This window comes from Podarcis pityusensis (assembly GCF_964106645.2).
Source record: "Podarcis pityusensis genome assembly, chromosome: 18".
Lineage (NCBI taxonomy): Eukaryota > Metazoa > Chordata > Lepidosauria > Squamata > Lacertidae > Podarcis > Podarcis pityusensis.
The window spans coordinates 9,838,354-9,864,160 of record NC_138043.1 but is presented as its reverse complement, the minus strand read 5'-3'; the positions used below and the strand labels follow the sequence as shown (position 1 = coordinate 9,864,160).

Here is a 25,807-nt window from a genome sequence, read left to right as displayed (position 1 = left end):
AAACCTTTTCTACTGCATTATATCTTTATTGCAAAAAAATCCTCTATTACAATTATTTTGCCATTTTTCTTCCATTGCTTTTCTCGAATCCTGCCCACGATTTCATTTGTCTGCAATGCTTTTCCAAAGTCCATGAAAGGCCTCTATTCTTCTAATGAAAAGTTCATCGTTTTCATATCTTAATTTCACTGTCAGCTTTCTGCTTAGTAATAAAACCATTTACCTTATTTTTCTCTCTGCCTTCAAGAGAGATGGGGGGGGTGTCTTTAGTACATTTGGAGGGGTTTTTGTTTGTTTGTTTTGTTCGTTACCAGCAAACTTGTGCTTACCAGAGGGTTCACCCATGAATCACAAAGTTTAAAAAGAAACTGTCCAAAGGCAAGCTGAGTTGGGCACAAAGATTAGATGTCACGATGGGTATCTTTCACCTCTCCAAATGGCAAGGAGAGCCTCTGGGACAGGGAAGAACCGTTGACAAATCCGCTGAAAACAACCCTCCGTAATCACATAGGAATCTGCATCTTTGTAGGGTTGGCTGCCTTCCTTAACCCGTAAGTCCGATCTATTCATTCGGGTGCTGGCTTGTTCCATCCCTGGGCTCAGGAGACGAAAACTGCAGAACTGGGAGAAGATTCCCAGCGTTATATTGGAATGATTCACTGTTCCCAAGTCTTGCCCCTTCTTCCAATGTGCCTCCGATGGAAGGGGGCACTTCCTTAAAACGCCCCTTTGCTCCTAGGGTGCCGACAACTCTGGAGGTGGTAGTTGCAGAGCCGACACAGAAGGACAGGTAATCTTATTTATTTCATAATGCTTGGAAAGCGCTCTCGGCGATGCACACAAACAAAACAGGGGACAAAGCACCTCCCTTTGGGAGGAGGAAGAACAATGGATGTCAAAATAAGGGGGAGCGGCTACACAAAAACACCGCACGCTGTCGAAAATGGCATGAGAAGCTTCGCTGAATCGTGGCTGTGAGATTTTGTACATCAAGTAATAGGGAAGTTAACAAGGCTTGCTTCCAAGTGAAATGTATGAATAGAGATTGCAACGTAATAGTCCCTCTGCCACTCGGCAGGTCCAGATTTATTTTTACTTATGTTTTTAATCTGCATGCAGAAGCTAGCTCTCCTTTACCACGTCTGTTCATCCTGTGGTCTGCAGCAACCTCTAGTGTTCATTTGCTGTGTTTCTTTAATGAAGGAAGGATGACGCTCCCATTACATTTCCTTTCCACTGTGGAAATTTCAATGCACTATGCATTGAAAGCTGTATCAAACTATTTAAAGCGGTTATGGCTTTAAAGAATTCTGGTAACTGTAGTTTTGATGGTGGAACAGCCTCCCCTGCATGGTGGACTCTCCTTCAATGGAAGTTATTAAGCAGAGGTTAGACAGCCACCTGTCAGCATAGGAGCCAACTCCTAGGGACTGAGGTCCCTTTGGCCCCCCCCCCCAATAAAATATTTGAGGGATCTGCCTCCCAAAAAAGTTGAGGTGAGTTTCCATTCAAAGTGTGTGTGTGATGTTATGTGATTATGTGGGGTTGAGCTCATCTCCCCTCCCCAAAGGACAATATTTTATTCAAGTTGGCACCCCTGCCTATCAGAGACTCTCTAGCTGAGAACCCTGCTTCGCAGGGGGTTGGACTAGATGATGCTTGGGTGTCCCTTCCAACTCTAAAGATCAGGAAGAACTTTCTGACAGTCCAAGCCATTCAACAGCGGATCGTTCTCCCTTGGGAGGTGGTGGATTCTCCTTCCTTTAAATCGGAACCAGTGAAGGTCCTAAGTGTCTGGAGGCAGTTGGAGGCAGTTGGAGGATGGATGGCGGCTAACGGATTGAGGTTGAATCCTGACAAGACAAATGATGTTTTGGGGGAACAAGGGGTGGGTGGGTGGGACTTCCTGGTCCTGAATGGGGTAACTGTGACCCTAAAGGACCAGGTGCACAGCCTGGGAGTCATTTTGGACTCACAGCTGTCCATGGAGGCGCAGGTCAATTCTGCGTCCAGGGCGGCTGTCTACCAGCTCCATCTGAGACCCTCCCTGCCCGCAGACTGTCTGGCCAGAGTGGTCCATGCTCTGGTTTTCTCCCGCTTGGACTACTGCCATGCGCTCTCTGTGGGGCTACCCTCGAAGGTGGCTCAGAAATGAAAACTAATCCAGAATGCAGCAGCTAGACTGCTGACTGCCAGAGGCATACATATATATATGAATATAAGTCTCACTTTCCCCCCAAATTCTGACTGTGAAAAGTTAAAGTGTGGCTTATATTCACGACCTTACGGTATGCAGCCAGGAGCGCAGCGCAAACAGTGCCAGGAGCTCTGCAAAGTGGTTGAATCGCACACCTGCCCTGTGCATCGTCCCCTGCCGTCTCCCTCAAAGCTGGGAGGGGAGAGCAAGGAAGGGGGAAAAGGCCCTCAGCGCAGATCCACCCCCTCTGGAGTGCCAGGAGCAGCAAGGAATGGAGCGGCTTATATTCAGGTGGTTTTTTCTTTTTTCCCCTTCCCCCCTCCAATTTTAAAGGTGTGGCTTTTATTTGGGCCAGTATGGTACCACAGGTCCTAAAGGATCTTCATTGGCTCCCAGTATGTTCCATATGTGACCTTTAGAGCCCTAGACGGCCTCGGTCCTGTATACCTGAAGGAGCGTCTCCACCCCCATTGTCCACCTCGGACACTGAGGTCCAGCTCTGAGGGCCTTCTGGCAGTTCCCTCCCTGCGAGAAGTGAGGTTACAGGGAACCAGGCAGAGGGCCTTCTCGGTGGTGGCACCCACCCTGTGGAACGCCCTCCCATCAGAAGTCAAGGAGATAAATAACTATATTTCAGAAGACATCTGAAGACAGCCCTGTATCGGGAAGCGTTTTAATGTTTGACGTTTTATTGTGTTTTAATATTCTGTTGGAAGCAGCCCAGAATGGCTGGGACAACCTAGCCCATGGGTAGGCAAACTAAGGCCCGGGGGCCAGATTCGGCCCAATCGCCTTCTAAATCTGGCCCACGGACAGTGTGTTTTTACATGAGTAGAATGTGTGCTTTTATTTAGAATGCATCTCTGGGTTATTTGTGGAGCCTGCCTGGTGTTTTTACATGAGTACATAGCTGTCAACCTTCCCTTTTTTTGCGGGAAATTCCCTTATTCCAGCGCGGTTTCCCACTGCTTCCCACTGCTATCCCGGATTGTTAGATATCCGGTAGACTGTCCCCAGGACAGGTGAGGCTGCTGATCCCTTATTTTCGAGGCTGCAGATCCCTTATTTTCGAGGCTGCGGATCCCTTATTTTCGAGGCTGCTGATCCCTTATTTTCGAGGCTGCTGGTCCCTTATTTTCGAGGCTGCTGGTCCCTTATTTTTGAGGCTGCGGATCCCTTATTTTCGAGGCTGCGGATCCCTTATTTTCGAGGCTGCGGATCCCTTATTTTCGAGGCTGCTGATCCCTTATTTTTCAAATCTGAAAGTTGACAGCTATGCATGAGTAGAATGTGTGCTTTTATTTAAAATGCATCTCTGGGTGATTTGTGGGGCATAGGAATTCGTTCATATAGTCCGGCCCCCGACAAAGTCTGAGGGGCAGTGGACCGGCCCCCTGCTGGAAAAGTTTGCTGACCCCTGACCTAGCCAGACAGGCAAAGGTACAGTGGTACTGTACCTTGGGTTAAGTACTTAATTCGTTCCGGAGGTCCGTTCTGAACCTGAAACTGTTCTTAACCTGAAGCGCCACTTTAGCCCATGGGGCCTCCTGTTGCTGCCGTGCCACCGGAGCACAATTTCTGTTCTCATCCTGAAGCAAAGTTCTTAACCTGAAGCACTATTTCTGGGTTAGCGGAGTCCGTAACCTGAAGTGTATGTAACGTGAAGTGTATGTAACCTGAAGTATATGTAACCCGAGGTACCACTGTATCAAGAATAAAGTTGTCATCGTTATCATCATCCCCATCCTTCTTCAATGGCGGTTTCTAAGCAGAGGTCGGGGATGCTTCAGCTGCATTGCGCGCGGGAGGAGGGGGGGGTCAGACTGGATGACCCTGTGTGGGGGGGGTCCCCTTCCAACTCATTCGACGATTCATGGGGGGGGCGGGGCGGCCTTTGAAGCGGGGCCTCCGTCGCTGAGGCCGCCCCCCCACCCCCACCCCCTTTTCGCCGGGGTCAGACTGGATGACCTTGGGGGTGCCCCTCCCGGCGTCGCGTCTGAACGTTCCCCGCCTCCCTCCTCCTCCTCTTTCCCCGCCTCCTCTTCGCCCTTCTTCCCTCCTCCGCCGGCCGCCGCCCCTCGCAAAATGGCGGCCGGCGCCGGGCCCGTGGCGGGCGGAGGCCTCCCGCCGTCTTTTACCTCAGCCGCGGCGTCGCCTCAGCAGCAGCAGCAGCACCAACCGCCGCCTCCTCCGCCTCCGCCTCCTCCTCCGCCTCAGGCGGCCTCGGCCTCTTCTCCCCTCACGCACAACCACCGCGTCGGGAACCCTCTGCCGGCCTCGTCGTGTCCGGCGGCCCCGGCGTCCGCTTCTCCCGCTCCGCCGCCCTCTCCGCCGTCCCCTCCGGCTCCTCTTCCCCCTCCGCCGGCCTCGGCCTCGTCGTCCTCGCTGGGCCCCCGCGAGCCGGCCTACAACTGGCAGGCCACGAAGCCGACGGTGCAGGAGCGCTTCGCCTTCCTCTTCAACAACGAGGTGCTCAGCGACGTCCACTTCTTGGTGGGGAAAGGCCGAGCGGGGGCCCAGCGCCTCCCCGCCCACAGGTAGGAGGAGGAAGGCGACCCCCAAACGCCCCCCCCATGTTGGAGGGCAGCACCCCCCCACCTCAAAAAGGGCCATGCGAAAGAACGCCCCCCTGGATTTCAGCCACGTCCATCGTGCAGAAGCAAACACCCACCCCTAGATTTTATTTACGTCGGAGCCCCCCCTGGCAGTGGCGTAGCGTGGGGGGGGGTGCAAGGGGGGCGCAACATCTGGGGGTTAGGGGGCGCAAATGACTTGCCTTGCCCCGGGTGCTGGCAACCCACGCTACGCCACTGTTGGGGGCAGAGGAGCGTGGGCGTAGCCAAGCCCCCCCCCCCCCGCTAAATCAATAGAAATCAATGGCAATGCATAACTGACTGAGGTTCTGCGCTCCCCCCCCCCGTGATAAGAACCCACGTAAGGACTCTCTATGGATAAGGGGAAAAGGGCAGGTTTTGTTTACAACCACCCCCCCCCCCCCAGTAACAAATCCTGGCTAGGTCCATGCTTAGGAGCCCCCCCCCCAATATCCCATGCCTTTTTGAAATGGGGAGCAGGGGGTGGTGGTTGTTGTTTATGTACTTGGGGGCATCCCTGTCGGATGGGTGGGGCGCAAATAAAGGATCGCAGCGTTTTTATGTTGTGGTTTTGTGTTGCAACCGCCCCCTGAGCTGCGGGAGTAGGCGATGTGCAAATTGAATGAATGAATGAATGAATGGATAATATATTGGGGGGGGGGGTCGTGCACCCACCCACACCCAAGTCAATGGGCATTTCCATTCAGATAGTGTGAGCGCATTACGGCTTGTGGCCAGTTATAGAGGGCAGGGCTTATCTGCCTCCCCCCCCCCCATATTTTATTCAAGTTAGCACCCCTGGTTGGGGGGCAAGTAGGGAGGGACAACCCCCCCCCCACCGCTGACCTACTTAAAGGGGCGTGGAAAGAGGGGGGTGGCCATGGGGAGTAGGGGCCTGTTACAGAGCCATGGGCCTTTTTCAAGGGGGAGGCTGAGAACAGTTAAATTTGGAGGGCTCTTAAGGGCAAGTTATTATGGGGGGGCAGGTTACAGTGGGGTTTTGAGTATGATTGGGGGGTAGAGAGAACTGTGCTGTACACATACCCCCCCCCCCCCCCCGTAGGCTGTCATTCTTTGGATGTGATGGACTTGGCTGTTCTTTATACCGGTAGTTGTTGTTTGTTATGAAAATATGGGTAAAGTTATGGGACAGGAAGCTGGGGAGAGGGGGGCAGTTGTGGGTTCGAGAGAGGGGTGTGTGTGTGTGTGTGTGTGAGACGGGTGGGGCAGCTGCTGGAGGCTTTTGCTGCTGAGAAGGGCTGTGGGGTGGAAGGGGGCTTCATAGGGACAAATGGCTGTGCAACCCGCAAGGAAGCATCTGTGGGATGGGGTTTAAAGAGGATGCTGAAGGTCCCGGGTTCAATTCCTGACATCTCCAGGTAGGGCTGTGAGTATTCCCTGCCTGGAATCCTAAAGAGCTGCTGCAAGCCAGTGTAGGCCCTACTGAACTATAAGGCTGATTCTTAGGTTCCCATGAGGTCGCAAATGCATCCTTGCTGGACTGTGTTGTTGTCTTATGCTATTGATTTTGTTTTTATGAATTATGGATCTCACTAGGATTTATCAGATTGCATTATGCTGTGGGATTATATTTAATGGGAAGCAGACTAGAAACAAAATGAGTTTGCTTATTCGCAGCTGGCTTTCCTGATGCACCTGCAGGCAGAGCTGTAAGCTAGCAAGGAGTGAGCTCCAATTCTGGCATGTTAGAGGTTCCGAGTTGTGGCTGGTTACACACTTACTACCCAAAACTAGGGGGAAACTTGCCCTGGAAATATGCCACCATAATTCTAAATTACCTAGGTCCACTGATAGCTTTATTAGGAGGGCGCATGCAGAAAGGCCCCAGGAAAGATGCAGCCAGTCTGCGTTCGGCTTGCTTGCTTTTGTTACAGAACTATTTGTTATTGGGCAGATAAATTTGTTGATTTCGAACCACAAGGATGTTCATTCTGAGCGTCTGGTTGTTCCTGGCTTTGGGCAAGAAAAATGATCCAGGCTTCAGGTGGAATGGATTAATTTCTACAAGCGTTTTACGTCATGCGTTCTCAGAGCAAGCATGTCTCCTAATTGGTTGCTGTAGCAGTTAAAAGCATATCTGTTTGCAAATAGAGCTTTTGTAGTGCCCAGGAGCGTAATAAAAAAACCCCATCTGATCTTGCAAGTTCCTGTGCCCTTTTACACTATGGAACTGATACCTGCTTAGTGTCAGGGCAGCAATTGTGTTCTGAAAGGTTTCTGCCTGGTTCTCTCTCCCTCTCCCTCCGCGTGTTAAGGACACTAAGCAAGACCATTGCCTTGAAGGTGGAGGGTCCAGAACTTTGCAGAAGCAAAGGCTGGTAGCTTCACATGGCAGATGCATGTTGCTCCCGTGTTTAGATGAAGTAAAAGCCTGCTGGGTTTTACTTAAGTTCTTAATGCAGTCTAAATATTCATAACTTGCACTGTAAAACAAACAAACAATTTATTCTGCCATTAATTACAATGCTTGAATTTGGAAGTCATGTTTTTATTCGTGCTTCGTTCTTTTATGTTGAAAAAACACCTTTTGACAGCCTGTTTGAAGGGACCTGGGTGGCGCTGTGGGTAAAAGCCTCAGCGCCTAGGACTTGCCGATCAAAAGGTCGGCGGTTCGAATCCCCGCAGCGGGGTGCGCTCCCGTCGTTCGGTCCCAGCGCCTGCCAACCTAGCAGTTCGAAAGCACCCCCGGGTGCAAGTAGATAAATAGGGACCGCTTACCAGCGGGAAGGTAAACGGCGTTCCGTGTGCTGCGCTGGCTCGCCAGATGCAGCTTGTCACGCTGGCCACGTGACCCGGAAATGTCTGCGGACAGCGCTGGCTCCCGGCCTATAGAGTGAGATGAGCGCACAACCCTAGAGTCTGGCAAGACTGGCCCGTACGGGCAGGGGTACCTTTACCTTTATCTTTACTTTTGAAGGACTAAAGAGCATAGTTTTCAATACATTTGTGTAACATCCAGGTATCACATGGTTGTTAGGGTGCCTGATAAGTTGATAACAACCACAATGTAAATAAACCTGATCTAAGTCTGTTCCTTTTTTTTAAGCATCGTTTTTATTACTCTGTTGTGTGAGCTGTGCACCAGAGGTTCTGAGGAGGAAGACTAACTTCAGGGCAGCGCACTGTGCAATACGGTTATAGCAAAATCTTAATTTGTGGTTCTTGTTGTGGGGAATGGACGAGATTCAGAGTGCAATCCAGTCAATGCCGGAACCCTCTTGTTTGTTCTTTCCAAATGTCAGGTTTGTGCTGGCTGTGGGCAGTGCGGTCTTTGATGCCATGTTCAATGGAGGGATGGCTACAACGTCCTCCGAGATAGAACTACCCGACGTGGAACCGGCGGCTTTCCTTGCTTTGCTGAAGTAAGCCCCCACTTCCTCAGGAGGAACACAGTTCTCCAAAGAAACACCAGGCAATCGCTCTCCAAGGGCTGGATTCTAACAGCGGAGCGCTTGCTTCCCTTCTGCTTTTTTAAAATTTATTTTTAAAGCCACTAGCTCTCATGGTTATATAGAAATTTTGGGGGAGGATTCTCAAGACGCCAAGCCTTCAGATTCTGTGCAACACCTTAAAGTGGCCTCCTGCCCCACAGCCGGCCTTTGCTTTTCTGTTGAAGTTCTCTTTTCCATCTCCCTCCTTCTTGTAAGTCCTTGAGCAGATTAAACCCTTTTCTCTTACGAGGCAGCAGGGCTGTGCTTCTGAGACCTGGGCAGCCTTAAGAGCCCGGAGATTTGTCTTTAAGTTTGTCCCTTTACCACTGGGCCTGCCTTCGCCAACATGGTGACCTCCAGGCATTGGTTGGGGCTGATGGGAGTTGTAGGGACCCCCAAGGGTCTTCCAGTCTGACCCCCTGCAGTGCAGGAATCTCAACTAAAGCATCCAGGACACATGGCCAGCCAGCCTCTGCTTAAAAATCTCCAAGGAAGGTGAGTCCACCACCTCCCTAGGGAGACTGTTCCACTGTGGAGCAGCTCTTAACATCAGAAAGTTTCTCCTGATGTTGAGTCGGAATCTCCTTTCTTGGTTCTTTGGTTTGGGTCTTCCCCTCCAGAGCAGGAGCAAACAAGCTTGCTCCCTCCTCCAGGTGACAGCCCTGAGATATTGGAAGATGGCTCTCATCTCTTTTCTCAGTCTCCTCTTTTCCAGACTAAACATGCCCAGCTCTCTCAACCGTTCCTGATGAGAGAAGCTCCCTGATTCATCCCACGGCATCAGCAGCCAGGGGGTGAGGAAAAGACCCTGAGTCTGAAATCCTGGAAAGCTTCCAGTCAGTGTAGACAATACTAAGTTAGACAGAACCAGTCTCCTGACTCTGTATGAGGTAGCTTCCTGCTTTACTAGAACGGAGATTTTTGTGTGTGAGAGAGTTTTAATGAACATTTCAGCTCCAATGTTTTTGGCTGCAGTCCACAAGGAGTTTGTTTTATTTCATTTATTGTTTATTTCTGCAGTTTGTCGGTCCTCCTTTGTCATGTTGACCTGACCCCCTAGGGCAGTTTCCAACAGTTCACTAAGTACAATAAACACCTAAAAACGTAACAGTTGTTAAAAGCAATCCAACTAATAAAACAAGCGTAGACATACAGCATAAAAGCAAATAAGAGTAAGTTACTCCCAGGGGGTGGATTGTGTGTATGTGTGTTTGTGTAGCTCGTGGAAACCAAGCTTTTAAATAACCCATGGAAAGCCAGACTGAATCAAGTGAATATACTTCTTAAAAACAAACAAAAGTTGAAGGTCCAGGTTTGTTTGAGATGCAGTATGGTGTAGTGGTTAGAGTGCCAAACTCGGTCTGAGGAGAGCCATGTACAAATTGCATCGCACCCTTAGTCACAAAGCTTGCCAGGTGCAGTTTGAGCAAGTCGCTACCTCTCAGGCTAACATTATCCTCACACCCAACCTTGAGAGTTGAAATGGAGGAGGAGTACAGTATTATGCTCTTTGGAAGCAATTATTATTATTATTATTATTATTATTATTATTATTATTACCCCGCCCCTATGGCTGGGACTTCCCAGCCACTCTAGGCAGTTTCCAGCACATACAAAAACATAACAAAACAAGCTATAAATGTTATGTAGCAAGTACGCATACCTGCCCTGCCCAGCCTACCATGCTCTCCACTCAAGAGAGGTCCATCTTTAATTTTTAAAAAGAGGTTTCTAGTCCTCCTTGTGCCTGAAAATTGCAAGAAAGAGGAGGCAAACACCTCCAGGCTTCTGATGGTGTGCTATGACTGGGCTGCTGCTGAGTCAGGTGCAAAATGGAGACCCCCCCCCACCTCCCATTTATGGGCACGGAGAGCCCTTCATACCTAACAGCTAACTTTTTCCATGCTAGTGCTGTACCTTAAGTCAAAATCCTTGTTTTTAATTGCAGCAGTGCTTTCTTCCTGCCCTCCCTGCTCTCGCTCCCAGGTTTCTCTATTCTGATGAGGTTCAGATAGGGCCAGAGACCGTGATGACGACCCTTTACACCGCTAAGAAGTACGCCGTCCCCGCGCTCGAAGCCCACTGTGTGGAGTTCCTCAAGAAGAACCTCAGGGCAGATAACGCCTTCATGCTCTTAACGCAGGTATGCTGGCAGAGGCTGTTGTGAGTGGTGGTCCCAACTGATTTGGAGGGCGTTGGAAAAGGTGGTGTAGGCCGTGACGGCCAACCTCAGCTGCCCCCCAGTTCTTTGCTGAGACAGTGCCTTTCAAACTCTATGGGGAAAGGTTGCATCGTTGGGAACTTCTTAGTTCAGAGAAGATAATGTCAATTATTATTATTTTATTATTTATACCCTGCTCATCTGGCTGGGTTGCCCCAGCCACTCTGGGCAGCTTCAAACACATATGAAAACATAGTAAAACATCAAACATTAAAAACTTCCCAATACAGGGTTGCCTTCAGGTGTCTTTTAAAAATTGTGTAGTTCTTTATCTCCTTGAGATCTGATGAGAGGGGCTGTTCCACAGGGTGGGTGCCACCACTGAGAAGGCCCTCTTGCTTCCCTGTAACTTCACTTCTCGCAGTGAGAGAAGACCCTCAGAGGAGGACCTCAGTGTCTTGGCTGAGTGATGGGGGTAGAGACTCTCTTTCAGGTATACTGGGCCGAGGCTATTTAGGGCTTTAAAGGTCAGCACCAACACTTTGAATTGTGCTTGGAAACAGACTAGGAGGCATTGAAGATCCTTTAGGACCAGAGTTATATGGTCCCGGCGGCCACTCCCAGTCATCAGTCTAGCTGCCGCATTCTGGCTGCTGCCCTCCATAGAGTCCCCCCCCCCCCCCACATTTTAATTAACCTTGTATATATTTTTTCCACTTGCTGGCTGATGACTGTCTTTCAGGCCAGACTCTTCGATGAGCCCCAGCTGGCAAGCCTTTGCCTGGAAAACATAGATAAGAACACATCTGACGCCATCAACGCAGAAGGCTTCACAGATATTGACCTTGGTGAGTAGTCTACTTTGCAGGCTCAGTGGGGATCGTAGCGTTGGTCGGTTGCTTGGATAATTCTCTGTACTGCTTGGGTTCTGGCTTCCTGAAGGGCTGGAATTGAGCCTGTGTGAATAAAGGAAAAGGCAGGGGAAGCTGTACTATTCACAGAATGCTCCTTGAGCATTTTCAAATTCATGATATGCATTTTTTTATTTTAAAAAAACCACACACACCAACCCCCAAGTTGCTAGTCCCCATAGCTGCAAAGCATGCTGCCAAACAGTTCATGCAAAACCCAGCAGGGAGAAGTAGCAGAATAAGACTTCCAGCAAAGGGGAGGGAGTTCTTGCTGTGCCCCTGGGCAGATGTGCACAATTACAAATCTGATTCCTGAAGATTGGCACAGCAGTTCATGGTTATTGTGTTGTGTGCTGGTGTGTGTGCATTTGCTGTTTTGGATACAAGCCTTTGAGGGTCCCAAGTTGATCCCAGAAACAACCGATTGAGGCTGTGCCAATTTGCGTCTGAGCTGAAGCGCCCGTTTGGGCTGCCGGTGGGGAAACTCAGCATGATTGAATGCTCCACCGTACAATATCTTGTTTTAAGATATTCCTGCGCATAGAAAGCTTGTGCATCAAGGGTTTTGGCCTTGCCATATCCCTACACCCTACTTTTCTATGTGCATTGTGCGTCTTGTTTATTCTTTATTTTAAATGCATGCAGGAGCATTTAAGCATGCAAGTTTGAAGCAAAACGACACGTAAGCCAGGAGACAAGCCTCATTGGTCGGTATTTTGTGTCCCAACTAAGTCGGTCTCTGCGTCAGGCAGCAGAGAGGACATTCTGTCCTTCCGTCTCCCACCAGCCGAATGCCACAATGCCCATTGTCTGGCACACACAGGATGCTTGCCAACAGAGGTCTCGTTTGTGCTGCTCCATTCCTCCCAAGCCTCGCAGGAGGAAAAGGGCGAGTGGGAACAGGGCAGGGCAGCCAACAGTAGCAGCGGGGGCTGGCTTGCCCCATGTGCAGCCTTCCTCCTTCCATCACGGCGTACCTCTGCATACGTGCAGAGACTGATCCGTGCAGATTTGAGCCCTGGTTCTTCATCTGTGGCAGCGATCGTCAGGCTGCTTTGGGGAAAAGTTCTGGTCTTCTTGGCAAGGAGATCAGATTGAGAGAGCCAAGCTCCCCGCTAGAACAGCCAGCCTTTGCTGTGTTGGGAGTGTTGCTGCTGCAACTCTCTGAGCTTCCTGTCCCACTGACCTGGTGATACTTCAGCTTCACCCAACAAGGTGCTTAACTTGTTAGCTCGGGTGTCCCAGGGTGTTGCTGTACTACAACTCCCATTGTCCATAGCCAGCTCAGGGATGGCAGGAATGTTACCCCCAGTGGGGTTTTGGGACTGGTCTGGAGAGTACGTGCTCAGGTCTGAGCACTGAGGTTGACAGGACCTGGCCTTTGCCCTCACGTGAGAGCTGCATTCGCCCCAGAATTCTCTGCGACTCAGAGCAGTTGGCTCAGTTTGCGAAACTTTTCTCAAAGCTGCCTTTCAAAAACCAGTGAACCTCCCAGGTTCCTTCCTTTCCTGGATGAAATGGCAATGAAAACAGCTCCATGCCGTCCCCGTTTGCCCTAATGTGTGGATAAGGGAGCCTGTGACCCTTCAGGGGGTGCCAGCTCCCAGAAGCCCCAGCGTTGTCAGTGGTCGGGATGATGGGAGTTGGAATCCCGTCCGCATCTTAGATGTTGCAAGAAAGAAATAGCATTCCTTCTGTGTGCAAGAAATGGGAACATGCCTCTTCTCAGATTAGGGATGATGAACAACCGTGAGCTGGCAGCTGGTGTGGGTGACGGAAATAGCTGCCCAGCAACATTGTGGAGAGCTGTGGCTGCCCCTCTTCCCTGCCCTCAAGCCCTATATCGCCGGGGCCTGCAGCTGACGCCCCACTCTCCTTGCCCGACAGATACACTGGTGGCTGTCCTGGAGAGGGACACCCTTGGCATCCGCGAGGTGCGCCTCTTCAACGCGGTGGTCCGGTGGTCAGAGGCCGAGTGCCAGCGGCAGCAGCTGCAGGTGGTCCCAGAAAACAAGCGGAAAACTCTAGGCAAAGCCCTCTCCCTCATCCGCTTCCCCTTGATGACCATCGAGGAGTTCGCAGCGGGTAAGCGGGGAGCCCTTCTTGAAATCCAGGGGGTCTGGAGACTTAGCAACTGAACGTCACAGGACCCTAAGCGGCCATGTATCCCAAGTCCAGGGTGTCCGCCCTGGAGCCCTTTCAAGCCCTGCCCAGGATTGAACCCGGGACTTTCTGTTACTGAAGAGCGGAGTCCCCTTTTGGACCACTCGAGGGAGTATCATAGCTGAATGAAGTCGCAAGCAGGATTCAAAATGTAAGCAGCAGAAGGGAAAGACGCCGATTGCAATAGTGGAAATAACTGTGGGGTGTAAATGTGTTACGTAATGCAGCAGAAAAAAAGGGTGGGAACAAAAACATCATGGAGTTAAGGGTTAAGGAAAATAAGTATTAAAGTTGGAAGTTTTTTTTTAAAAAAATTCTGAAATTTAATAAAAAAGTAATATAAAAAAGAGCCTGGGACCTTCTGGAAAGCAGGTGCTCTACTGCCAAACTCTAGGGTCCTTCCCCTAAATTTAAATTAAGATTCTAGTCCTCATGGTCATCCATAAAAGGCCAGCTTAAACAGGAACAGAGGTGGCTGCCTTTTGCCGAATCAGACCTTTGGCCCATCTAACTCAATATTGTCCACACTGACTGACAGTGGCTCTCCAGGGATTTGGGCAGGAAGTCCTTCTCAGACCTACCTGGGGGAGCCTTCGGGGATTGAACCTTCTGCATGCGGACAGGGTGCTTGCTCTCTTTCACAGCACAATGGCTAGTCCTGAGTCGCCCTGTGAATTATTTCACTGGAAGCTGTTTTGGCCCTTCTCCCCAAAGCTGCTTGCGAATAAATACAAGCCATTAAAATAAATGTGCAGAGTTACGTGTGCTGCCAGATCTCGCAGCCCCACAAATGCCTCCTGGGAACAAAGAGGCACTTTTGCCGCTTGCTGTGGAGGGCAAATATCGAGGGGGAAGCCAGGCAGTGATGTGGAGCAGAAAATATTCCTCTGCTGCCGCTGTTTTTTTCCCATGGGAAAATTCAGTTTCTAAAAAAATGGATTAGTAACAATGGAAACTACAGTAGTCAAACTGGTTAGTTTCCATGTTATAATGAACGGCATCTTTTAAAGATCTCTTGCAGGCTTCTCATGAACACCTGGTTGGCCCAGCGTGAGGGCAGGATGCTGAATCAGGTCCCAACTGATTTTGAGGCAGCGTCGGGAAGTTTTCCAATTTATTCCCGCCCCCCCCTTGAAAACCCACATCAGTGGGGCTGGCTCTGGAGGGCAGCTTGAGGTGCTGTGGCAGAAGGGCTCGGGATGCTTTCAAGAACCAGAGGGTTCAGCGGATTGGGCGTAGCGCCCCCTTCTCTCTCTCTCTCTCTCTCTCTCCCTCTCTCTCCCTCTCTCTCCCTCCCTCCCCCCCCCCACCCCCCAGTCCCTGGTTGTTGATACAAGTTCATCGACTGGTTCATCAGCAAAAGTGAAAGGGTTTGTGGCTGGAACATGTAGGAATGTGTAGGACAGTTGGTGTTGATAACTCCCAACGTTGCAGTTTTGATCCCCTCATGGTCCCTTCCAGATCTGCAATTCTGTTGTTCTATTTATTGCATCTACAGCCCACATTTTCTCCCAAGAAGCACATGCTTCTCCCTCCTCCTCATTTAATCCCCACAGGGGATTAACTGCAAGGGAAGTTAGGCTGAGAAGCAGTTACTGGCTGCAAGATCGCTCTGTGAGCTTCATGGCCAAGCGGGAATTCGAACCCTGGTCTCCCAGATCTTATGCCACTAGACCACAGTGGCTGCTGCGAGGAAACTGTTAGCAAACCACAGTTCCCAGGATTACCTGGGGGAAATTGTGATGGTTCAAAGTGGTATAGGTAAAAGGTAAAGGGACCCCTGACCATTAGGTCCAGTCGTGACCGACTCTGGGGTTGCGGTGTTCATCTCGTTTTACTGGCCGAGGGAGCCGGCGTACAGCTTCCGGATCATGCGGCCAGCATGACTAAGCCGCTTCTGGCGAACCAGAGCAGTGCACGGAAACGCCGTTTACCTTCCCGCTGGAGCGGTACCTATTCATCTACTTGCACTTTGACGTGCTTTCGAACTGCGAGGTTGGCAGGAGCTGGGACCGAGCAACGGGAGCTCACCCTGTCGCGGGGATTCGAACCACCGACCTTTTGATCAGCAAGTCCTAGGCTCTGTGGTTTAACCCACAGCGCCACCCGTGTCCCCAAAGTGGTATAAGAGTGCTGTAAATGTATATTGTGGATGCAGCACCCACTGGCTTGGTCCTGACCGGGTATTTTGCCAGCACGCGATGAGGCGTCCTCGGCAGCCATTCTCCAGCCAAACATTCACACACACTACTTGGGGGCGGAGAATGCAGCCTCTGCAGTCACAGTCTTTCTGAACAGACTAGCAGCTGTGCTGCCGCCACAGCTTTCCCTCCAGAGCAAATATTTGCTGAAGGGCTTTGTGGCCAGGAACTGTTGGCAGCACGCAAAAGCTGTGAAGCAACTGCCCCCCCCCCCAGTGGTGGATTTTGGATAAAGTGTGAGAGTGTATGGTGTGGGCAGGAGGACACTGTCTCTCATAGAATCACAGAATGGTAGAGCTGGAAGGGACCCCTAAAGGTCATCCAGCCCAGCCCCCTGCAATGCAGGAATCTCAGCTAAAGCTTCTGGGACAGAGGGCCATTCCACCTCTGCGTTGAGGGGAAGGGCCTTTGCTCAGCAGCAGAGCATCTCCAGGTGGGATGGGAATGCCCTCTGTCTGAAGCCAAGTTGGAAGGACATCTAATTCAGGGATGGATAAGGCCAAGGGCCACATGACCTGAGGCACATGACAGTGGTGGGCGGGGCCAGACGCTAGTGTCTGTGCATACTACTACTGCTAAGTTTATATGCCACCCATCTGACTGGGTTACCCCAGGCATTCTGGGCAGTTTCCAGAAAATTAAAACACAGTGAAACATCACACATTTAAAACTTTTCCTATACAGAGCTGCCTTCAGATGTCTTCTAAAAGTCAGATAGTTGTTTATTTCTTTGACATCTGCTGGGAGGGCATTCCACACGAGGTGCCACCACCGAGAAGGCCCTCTGCCTGGTTCCCTTTAATCTCACTTCTCACAGTGAGGGAACCACCAGAAGACATTCAAGTTGGACTTCAGTGTCTGGGCTGGACGATGGGGGTGGAGATGCTCCTTCAGGGATACAGGGCCGTTTCGGGCTTTAAAGCTCAACACTTTCAGTTTCATTAGATGACCCCGATTTCTAGCAGTGTGGGAAAAGGAGAGGATCATTTCTCCTGTCCTTATTTTCTTCATGTCGTGTTTCAGCTTTGTAAGCTCTTTCCTAGAAACATGGTAGCAGTGAATTGTAGTTTTGGAGTGGAGAGATATTATTATTATTATTATTATTATTATTATTATTATTTATTAGTAGTAGTAGTAGTAGTAGTAGTATATTGCCGTATGCCTGCAGGTCTCAGGGCAGTTACAACTATACTTGGATTTAGTTCCCCATAGCAATCTGCTCCGTGACCCTGAACAGTTGCCCAGACATGTTCTCCCTCTTCCTCTCTCGGGTAAGAACATCCTAAAGAGTCCTGCAGCTGGATCAGGGCGACAAGGGGCCCGCTTCATCCAGCCTCCTGTTCCCACATTGGCCAACCAGATGCCTCAAGGGGAGCCCTCAAGCAGGACCCAGGCGCAAGAGCAACTCTCCTCTTTCGTGATTCTCAAACCCTGGTATTTGGAGGCATTTACTTCTCCGACAGTTGGGAGAGAGTATGGATGCAGGAGCTCATAGCCATGAATCGCCTTCTCTGTGAATATGTCTAATCCTCGTTTGAAGTCACCTGGGTTGGTGACCATCCCTGCGCCTGGCAGGAGCAAATCCCACAGTTTAAACTGCACAATTAAACTACAAAATTCCCCTCCAGAGTAACCTTGGCCGGATGTGACTTGGTTGTGACAATTCAATATTTTTACAGGTTTGTTTTTTAAAAAATGTAGTGCTTTATGTCTTGCGACTTGCTGTCATCTTAATCGATAATAGTCTAGTAATGATTTGTTGTAATCATTGAAGGTGATTATTTAGTGAGAGTTTGAGAGTTAATTTTGCTGCGTAATATCATATTCCAAACGGATTATCGAACATTGCATTATTCAATAGAAGCTGTTTATTTTTCATTACGACCTGCTTGCATCGGACAGGGCTGCTATGAGCCGCGTGAGCTTCGTTGTGCATTTTGTCGTTTCTTCGGCTTGTAAATGGCCTTGTGCAATGTGGAAAGGCAGCGTACAAATTAAAAGCAAAATGAAATTAAAAGAACAAGGGAGGGACCAAGTAAAAAAACCAGAAAACGTGGTATTGACGCTCACGCTGTCCTTGTTGATGTTTCCTGCTGCCTTTCCCCAGGGCCAGCTCAGTCGGGCATCTTGACCGACCGCGAAGTGGTCAGCCTGTTCCTGCACTTCACCGTCAACCCCAAGCCGCGGGTGGAGTTCATCGACCGCCCCCGCTGCTGCCTGCGTGGGAAGGAGTGTAGCATCAACCGCTTCCAGCAGGTGGAGAGCCGCTGGGGGTACAGTGGGACCAGCGACCGGATCAGGTGGGACCTGGGGCCCTGACGCCACTCGCCTGCTTCCCAGCAGAGAGCCTTCTCCCACGGCTTGTCCAGCTGGGTTGGGAGGGAGGCTTCTGCAACACTTGGAGCAGGCACCAGGGTTCCCCAGATCCTGGCGCCTTCCAGGCATTGCCAGACTACGACTCCCAGCAGTCAAGGGTGACGGGAGGCAGGAGTCCAACGTCTGGAGCGTCCGAGATTCTCCATCCTGGATTTAAAAAGCAGCATTTCCCTTAAATAGTCCATAAATAGTGACACCCTAGAGGTCCTGGGTCCTAAGGAAGTCAGATTAGCCTCAGCCAGAGACAGGGCCTTTTCAGCACTGGCCCCGGCCTGGTGGAACGCTCTGTCTCATGAGACCAGGGCCCTGCAGGATCTGATTTCTTTTCGCAGGGCCTGTAAGACAGAGTTGTTCCGCCTGGCCTTTGGCTTGGAATCAACTTGATCCCCTTCCCCTCTTTCCTTTCTCCTTCTATGATGAAACTCCTATTTGGGGACTTCCCTGGCTTTTTTCTGGCCCACGTAGGACCAGTCAGGATAGTTGGCCTTGGTGCAGACTTGACGTTTTCATCCCCCAAAAAGTTTTTGATTTGAATTCTTCCTGTAATGAGGCTGCATTTTAATGTTGTATTTTAATCTCATTTCTAAGTTGTATTTCAATCAATTGTTTTTATACCGGTGTTAGCCACCCTCGCTGGGGAGGGCGGGGCATAAATAAAAGTTAATAATAATAATAATAATAATAATAATAATAATACTGCAGGCAAGAGGTGAAAGAGCACCTCTCCTGAGAACAGGGAATGCATCTTAGACCAGGGGAGGGGAAACCTGTCGCCCTCAAGGCAGTGTTTGAAATTCGTGAGGCACATTTTGCACCTGGATATTGGCCGTTTGCAACCAAGTGAAGATGCCTGGACACTAGGATGGCTCCTGACATCTCCACCATCTGGGGATCTGGACCGTTTTCGCACACTAAGGCTCCATCCTGTAGAATTCTATCAGTTATATTTTATCCACCCAATTGGAATGAATTTCAGCAACCAAAATGCTTTTCTCTGTGCGTCCTGAGCAGGAGCGGTGAACAGCGTTATAGCAAATTGTTGTCGCTTGTCTTTGCTTCCCGCCCCCTGCCCTGCTCACAGTTGTGAATAATATCCCCACGTCCATGTCACCATTAGGAAAAAGAGGTCGGAATAGGCCAATATATATGTGGACTGTCCTTGGGTCAAGGGACTTTTCTTCTTTCAGTTCTCAAAGTTTTTAAGCCAGCTCAAGGCATCCGAACCAGCCAGATGTTTAACTGAGAATCCACAGTCAGTCCCTCATTTTAAAAACAAGACTTTATAGCTGTCTTGCTCAAAAATGGCAACTAGACATTCCATTTTGGTGATAGTAACCTTGATTTAAGGAGCCTTTTGGCACCTAGCTTATATATCTGAGTTTCTAACACTGCCTCCATGAGTTGCTGGGTTCCTCCTTGCGTTGGCCCCCGGCCACCTTGGCTGCTGTGTCAGGGATGCTGCGAGCAGGAGTCTGGTGTCATCTGTGAGACCCCCAAGCCCACCCACCCCAGCAACCTTCGCTTGCCTGTATCCAGCAGAATTTTTCTGTGCTTGATCTTCTGTACTTTCCCTCTCCAACCCTCCAGGTTCTCTGTCAACAAAAGGATATTTATCGTCGGATTCGGGTTGTATGGATCCATCCACGGCCCAACAGATTATCAAGTAAATATACAGGTAGAGAACTCTCCAGGTTTTGACTTGGGGCAGGGGCGGGCGAGGTGGGGCAAGGACAAAGATCCCCAAAGGGGCCAGGCAGTTGAACAGATAAAAGGGGGATCTGCTGAGAAAGAGAGGAAGGGAGAGGGGCGTAACCGACTTCCATCTGCTTTTCCGTCCGTCCACCAACCGATGGTTGTTGAGGAAATGTGGTACCCAGGGATGGGAGGCAGTGGAGGGAAGTTTTCCCACAAATACTTTTTAGATGCTTGTTTTTGAAGAAAAGTGGAGCTTCCAGTGGCTGAGTGGAAGCAAAGGAAAAACCCCGGTAAATCCAGGGTGGGTTGACTTTTATATTAAAAAGTATTTCATGTTGTTAAAAACAACTGTGTGTGTCTGAGCGCAATACTGCAGAGCAGGACAGCATCGGCGAGATCAGAGTTTCCAAAAGCTGTGGGTCTCCAGCTGCTTTTGGACTAAAACTCCCATTCTCCCTAGCTACCAGGATCCATGGTCAGGGATGATGGGAATCGTAGTCCCAAAACAGCTGGAGGGCCAAGTTTGGGAAGCCCAGGGCTAGGTGGACTCGGAATTCTGGTTCCGTAGGCCAGGGAGAGGAGTTTACATCTTCATTTGCAGAGATGTCGTGAGTTTAAAAGGTTTCCCTTTGTTTTTGTTTTTCCCTTTCTCTTTCTCTTCCTCCCCTGCCCGCCCCCAGATTATTCACACCGACAGCAACACAATCCTGGGCCAGAATGACACCGGCTTCAGCTGCGATGGGTCTTCCAACACTTTCCGGGTCATGTTTAAAGAGCCCGTTGAGATCTTGCCCACTGTCAGCTACACAGCCTGTGCCACGCTGAAGGTAACTCTGCACGCTGGGCTGGGGGGGGGAAGCTTTTTCTGCCCTTCAGGGAGAGTGTGCAAACATTCCCGGTCCTTTTATATTTGGTTTTGAAGACGTGCTTTGTCCTGGCTTGGGAAGGCGAGGAGGAGGGGGACCGCCACAATCCACCAAGGCTGGCCTTGTGGCTCACTTGCTGCCTGTTCCTATCATTATTTTATTTTAAGATTCCATTTATTATTCCATTTATATCCACATCTTTTGTACAAGCTTCTTGCTCCTCTCCATTTTATCCTCACAACAAATCCGCAAGGTAGGGTTGGCTGAGAGACGGTGACTAGCCCCAAATCACCCATTTCTGTGGTTTTGTTCTTGTTTTCGTAGTCTTGGGCGAGTAGAATGGCAAGTGGGCTCCTAACGGTGTTAGAAACTCGAATATATAAGCCAATCGCCAAAGGGTACCTTAAACTGAGGTATGTCTAGGTGCCTAACCCCTCCCCCCGATGGTGTTTGTATAGTGGTAATAGTTGTTTTCATTTCATATCTATACCGCTTTATATTGTAAAGTAAAAATCCCAAAGCGGTTGACAACACATTAAAGCATCAAATTTTATTCCAGAATAAAACAAATTCAAATTTCAAGGAATATATTTCAGATCCTTCTCTCAGGGACATTTGGCTGTCCCCCTATTTATTTATTTACCTACTTAATTTATAGAGCTTCCCCCTAGCAGAAGGGCTCTAGGAAGGCAGGGTGGCGTAGCGGTTAGAGTGTCAGACCTGGGAGATCAGGGTTCAAATCCCCACTCAGTCATGAAGCTCACCCTGGAGTCAGTCCCAGCCTCTTAGTCCACCTCACAGGGTCGTTGTAGGGATTAACATGGGGTGTGTGTGTTTGAAGCATGCAATCCTTGGAGGAAAAGGTGGGAGTTAAATGTAAAAAAACCAGCTCTTCTGCTGACCTGCTTAAGGAAGCTGGAGGGGGTAGCCAGGTGGAGATGTCAGTAGCCCACCTGGTGCCCAGAGATCTCCAAAGGGTCGCAATTGGACGTGCGCCAGTCGCAAAAAGGGCCTGGCGCTTGGGCAATTTCTAACAGTGGTTCCTAAATGTCCCGTCCCCCCCCAACATGGGCCACGCTTTACGGCTAGTGGACTGTTCAGCCCCAACATCAGACGCAGGTCTCTCTCGTGTGTGGGGTCGCCAGCCTTGTAATTGCTCAGGTCAAAATCGCAGCTGTGGACCTAACCTAAACGGCCTCGGTCCAGTATACCTGAAGGAGTGTCTCCACCTCCATCGTTCTGCCCGGACACTGAGGTCCAGCACCGAGGGCCTTCTGGCGGTTCCCTCGCTGCGAGAAGCCAAGTTACAGGGAACCAGGCAGAGGGCCTTCTTGGTAGTGGCACCCGCCCTGTGGAACGCCCTCCCACCAGATGTCAAAGAGAAAAATAACTACCAAACTTTTAGAAGACATCTGAAGGCAGCCCTCTTTAGGGAAGCTTTTAATGTTTAAGAGGTTATTGTATTTTAGTTTTCTGTTGGAAGCTGCCCAGAGTGGCTGGGGAAACCCAGCCAGATGGGCGGGGTATAAATGATAAATTATTATTATTATTATTATTATTATTATTATTATTATTATTACCTCAGCTTTGGGGGGCTTTAAAAAGAGGATTGGATGGATTTGTGGCAAAGAAATTATTGATGGGCTCGGAAAATGCCTCCGAAAACCCCAGGAGAGTTGCTCTTGTGCTTTGAGTCCTGTGTGAGGGTTTACCCCTGGGGCTTCTGGTCGGCCACTGAGAATAGGATGCTGGCCTGGGGCTTGACTGCAAGACTGCTTACATGCTCTCTCCCTTCTCTCTCCCAGGGCCCCGATTCCCACTACGGCACCAAAGGGCTCCGCAAAGTGATCCACGAGTCGCCGACGACGGGCGCCAAGACCTGCTTCACCTTCTGCTACGCCGCCGGCAACAACAACGGCACGTCCGTGGAGGACGGACAGATCCCCGAGATCATCTTCTACACATAGGGGCCACCGCGGGGGGATAGTTCGCTGCCGGGCGGATGGCCATGTGCTGCCCCCCCTCCTCCCGCCTCATCTCTCCCCCTCCATGCGCACCCCTTGCGTGTCCTTCCCAGCTGAAACCGCAGGCCGTCCTCTGCTGTTCTGGCAGGAGGGCTGCTAGCCGGGGCTGGGGGCCCAGCGGGGCCGACACCGGGAGCCCACTGACAGGACGATTCGCTGGCCTGAGTCGGGCCGGGACGGCGGCTAGCAGTTCCTTCTGCCCAGGCCGGCAGCACGGCTCTACCATTGCATTGTGAACGTAGCCGTTTCTACATCCAGCTGTTGCAGTGGGGAGGCGGGGGCGGACTCGCTCTTGCGGATGGACAATCCCTGCCAAAGGAAGCCCCCCTCTGTGCCAGGATCAGGCCGGACAGGGGGATGCGGCAGGGCAAGGAGGAAATGTGTTTCTGACGGCTTGTCACCTGGCAAGGCTTGACCCAGAACGCCCTTTCTGCAGAACCCTGGCCAGCCCAGGCTGCTCCTGCCCTTGCCGGACAACTACCTTATCGTGTCACAGGACAGATTTTTTGGGGAGGGACTCGTCCCTGAACGCGAGGCAGTGAGGGTGATTCGCAGCCACAAAAAAACTTGCCTTGTTTGAAGAGTGGCTGAAGTCCCTGGACTCTGATCGTCAATATGTTGCTTGCTGCTGCTAATAATAATAATAATATAGTGCAACTCAACAATGCATTTTACTCTTCTACGATCTCCTTTTGAGTCTGGTTCCCATTCACAAGCTGACTGCCGATTTGCTCGTTTGGGGGTTGGTTTTCGAGCTGGGAGACGTCTTGCTAGGGCTTCGATGAGCTGCGTTTCCCGAAAACCCAGCAGCCAGAGGTTTAAGAATCCCCACTCCTAGAAAACCCTGGGCGTCTTGGTGACCTGGCAGAATTGCATCAAACCTAGAAGGCTTTTGTGCTAAAGGTGGGATCCCCACCAGCACTGATTGGAGTGTTCGTTTGCCCACCCCACCCCGTGAAATCTCCTGCCTGTGGAAACCTGTAAGCAATTTGCCTTGGGTACGCAGCTGTTATCACCTGAACCCTAGCTGCTCGAACGCTGGCGCTGCTGGGCTTTTTGAAAAAAATAAATGCAAAAAGTTTCTTTGTGGTAGAGCTCCCAGTCCAAGTCCCTATGTTTGTTACCTGCGCTTGTGAGCCTCAATATGGCCAGTATGGATAATGGAGCCATTCCTCAGCTACAAGCTTCTCATCGGTGCAAAAGCCTTTGTAGGTCTTTGGCTTCTTCCGAAGAGTGCGCTAGTGCATGTTGCTGCAGAAGTGGCGCATCAGTTTTGGAGGGGCTTTCGACTGCCTCTCCTCTTCATTTGCTCTCCACCCCCACCCCCCTTCTTGAGCTGTGTACATAGACGCCCCCCAGTCTGTATATAGAGATCACTGAATAGGTTCCAAGCACAGCTACTGACTTTTTGGGTGGCTGAGTAGCTTAAATTTAACTGCAGTTGCAGCCCTCCCCCCCAATTGGAATCTCACTAATGCGCCCTTCTCGGTTATAGGATGTGCTGGGGATGGTGGCGTTTGTTCACACCAGCCAAAGGCAGAATCCTGTCCAGTCGATGGTTCTTGGGCCCTTGTGCGAATCCTGCCCTTCACAAACTCGCTTGCCCACCATGCCTAGCCCCCAACCTCTTGGAAGGTCCGACGCGCCTGGAAATTTGCTCATGTTAATTATGACAGAAATATAATGAATGTATCAGATGTGCTATATATACATATTATATATATATATATATATAATTTTCAGTGTTCACCCTGGTTTCTCTCTCTCTGATTTGTAAATAGGAAATCCAATAAAAGGCAGGTTGTCTTTCAGCAAGGGATTCTTTGTGATTCAAAAGGAGAAAGCGGGGAATTTAAAACGGCAGAGGGAGATTCTTTTGCAGACCAGGTCCTTTGCGTATCAATAGGGAGAGGGAAACTTCATTCTGAATAGTTTGCCTTCGTCGTCTGCCACATATTTTGGATTACCAATGTCTGCACCAGTGCGGCTTTAAAGGTAGGTCGGTTGCATTTCCTGGCAAGCGACGGAAGATGTGTCCATTTCTTTTTTTTAAAAAGGAAACCTCAGCCTCAAAAACTCCTAAGCAGGGTATAAATAATGAAATGATTGTTTTAAAAAGGTCTTTTTTTGCTGCATGTTTTTGCTTTGTCGTGTGAGCTGGGAAGCGTGATCCAGGATTTTGCTCGCATGCGCACAGGCACTCCTACTCTTGCCATCCTGGAAGCAAAATAACAGTGCCTGCACATCTTGGTTGCCGGGGTCTCAAGTTGCGCTGCTCCCTGTCTTGATAGCCTTTAAAAACATGAGGAATCGACTGTAAAACGAAGAGATGAAATTGGTGTTTACGGAAAAATTGGAGGCCTTTTTTGGACTATCTCAAAAGTATTATAGCAATATGAAATCGTGAGGATTTGAAGGAGCAGCAGAAAAAATTGACAAGACATGGGTTAGTAACAAAAATGTAAGTGAATATATACTGTACGTGAAGTAAATTTGCTACATCCTTTGAAAAACCATAATAAAAATTCATATATTTTAAGAAGCCATGGGACTGCTCCCAGTTGAGTAGATCAACTGGGGCCTAGGTGGGAGAGGAGAAATGTTCCTTCTGGCAATAAATGAGGGTGAGGGGGATGGGAGTTTCACAGTAGTAGCTTACTTTCAGCATGGACTGCAAGGGAAATCCACTTTGCAGGGTGTCAATGTCCAAAGTGGGCAAGCTTCAAGCTTGCAGGACCTAATCTTTGGGGGTTTTTTAAATCAAAACGTCTACCAACCAGCTTTTATGAACGTACAACGCGCACCAGGATCAATGGCCTCTCAGATACTTTCTTTAACAGCCAAGGATCATTTCAGCCTTCACAAAAGTACCCAGAGTTTTGCCCTGTCTGAAAGCGTGTGTTAGAAACCCTGGTGGAATAATTCCCCCCTTTTTCTGCAATTGGAGCTCTTTGGACTCCCAACTTCCTGGCCAACGGGAAGCAGCGATGGCAAGCAGCTCAGACGTTGTGTGCTTTGCTGGCGCACCTCCATGCGCAAGCACAGTCTACCTTGGATTGCCACCCAGTGCAAGACTGGTTCATGCACAGTGCTTGTGGGGTTCCTATTTGGGAGGAGGGTTGTGGTTCAGTGCTTAGGAGCAAACGCAAGATCCCAGCTTCAGTTTC

The 25,807-nt window shown here is 50.0% G+C and overlaps 1 protein-coding gene across 4 annotated transcripts; it reads left to right on the top strand.

Annotated features, from left to right (window-relative positions):
• The first annotated feature begins 99 nt into the window (after nucleotides 1-99).
• BTBD2 (BTB domain containing 2) lies at nucleotides 100-24,451 on the top strand. Of its 4 annotated transcripts, XM_080988999.1 has the most exons (10): nucleotides 4,255-4,734; nucleotides 8,055-8,174; nucleotides 10,230-10,386; nucleotides 11,147-11,252; nucleotides 13,203-13,400; nucleotides 17,787-17,979; nucleotides 19,643-19,730; nucleotides 20,431-20,577; nucleotides 20,941-21,029; nucleotides 22,422-24,451. In XM_080988999.1, exons 1-10 carry the CDS (start codon nucleotides 4,283-4,285, stop codon nucleotides 22,462-22,464), a joined length of 1,593 nt encoding a protein of 530 aa, XP_080845125.1. In that variant the 5' UTR covers nucleotides 4,255-4,282; the 3' UTR covers nucleotides 22,465-24,451. The 4 variants fall into 4 exon arrangements, with proteins under 4 accessions (XP_080845126.1, XP_080845125.1, XP_080845124.1 ...); XM_080989000.1 differs by lacking the exons at nucleotides 4,255-4,734; nucleotides 20,941-21,029 and adding an exon at nucleotides 100-790; XM_080988998.1 differs by lacking the exon at nucleotides 20,941-21,029 and having other exon boundaries at nucleotides 4,256-4,734; nucleotides 19,643-19,718.
• Nucleotides 24,452-25,807: the final 1,356 nt, after the last annotated feature.

Coding starts and splice junctions, on each gene's coding strand:
- BTBD2 (XM_080988997.1), top strand. CDS start 4,283: ATGGCGGCCGGCGCCGGGCCCGTGGCGGGCGGAGGCCTCCCGCCGTCT. Junction 4,735..8,054: donor CAGCGCCTCCCCGCCCACAG/GTAGGAGGAGGA, acceptor TCCAAATGTCAG/GTTTGTGCTGGCTGTGGGCA. Junction 8,175..10,229: donor GCTTTCCTTGCTTTGCTGAA/GTAAGCCCCCAC, acceptor TCTCGCTCCCAG/GTTTCTCTATTCTGATGAGG.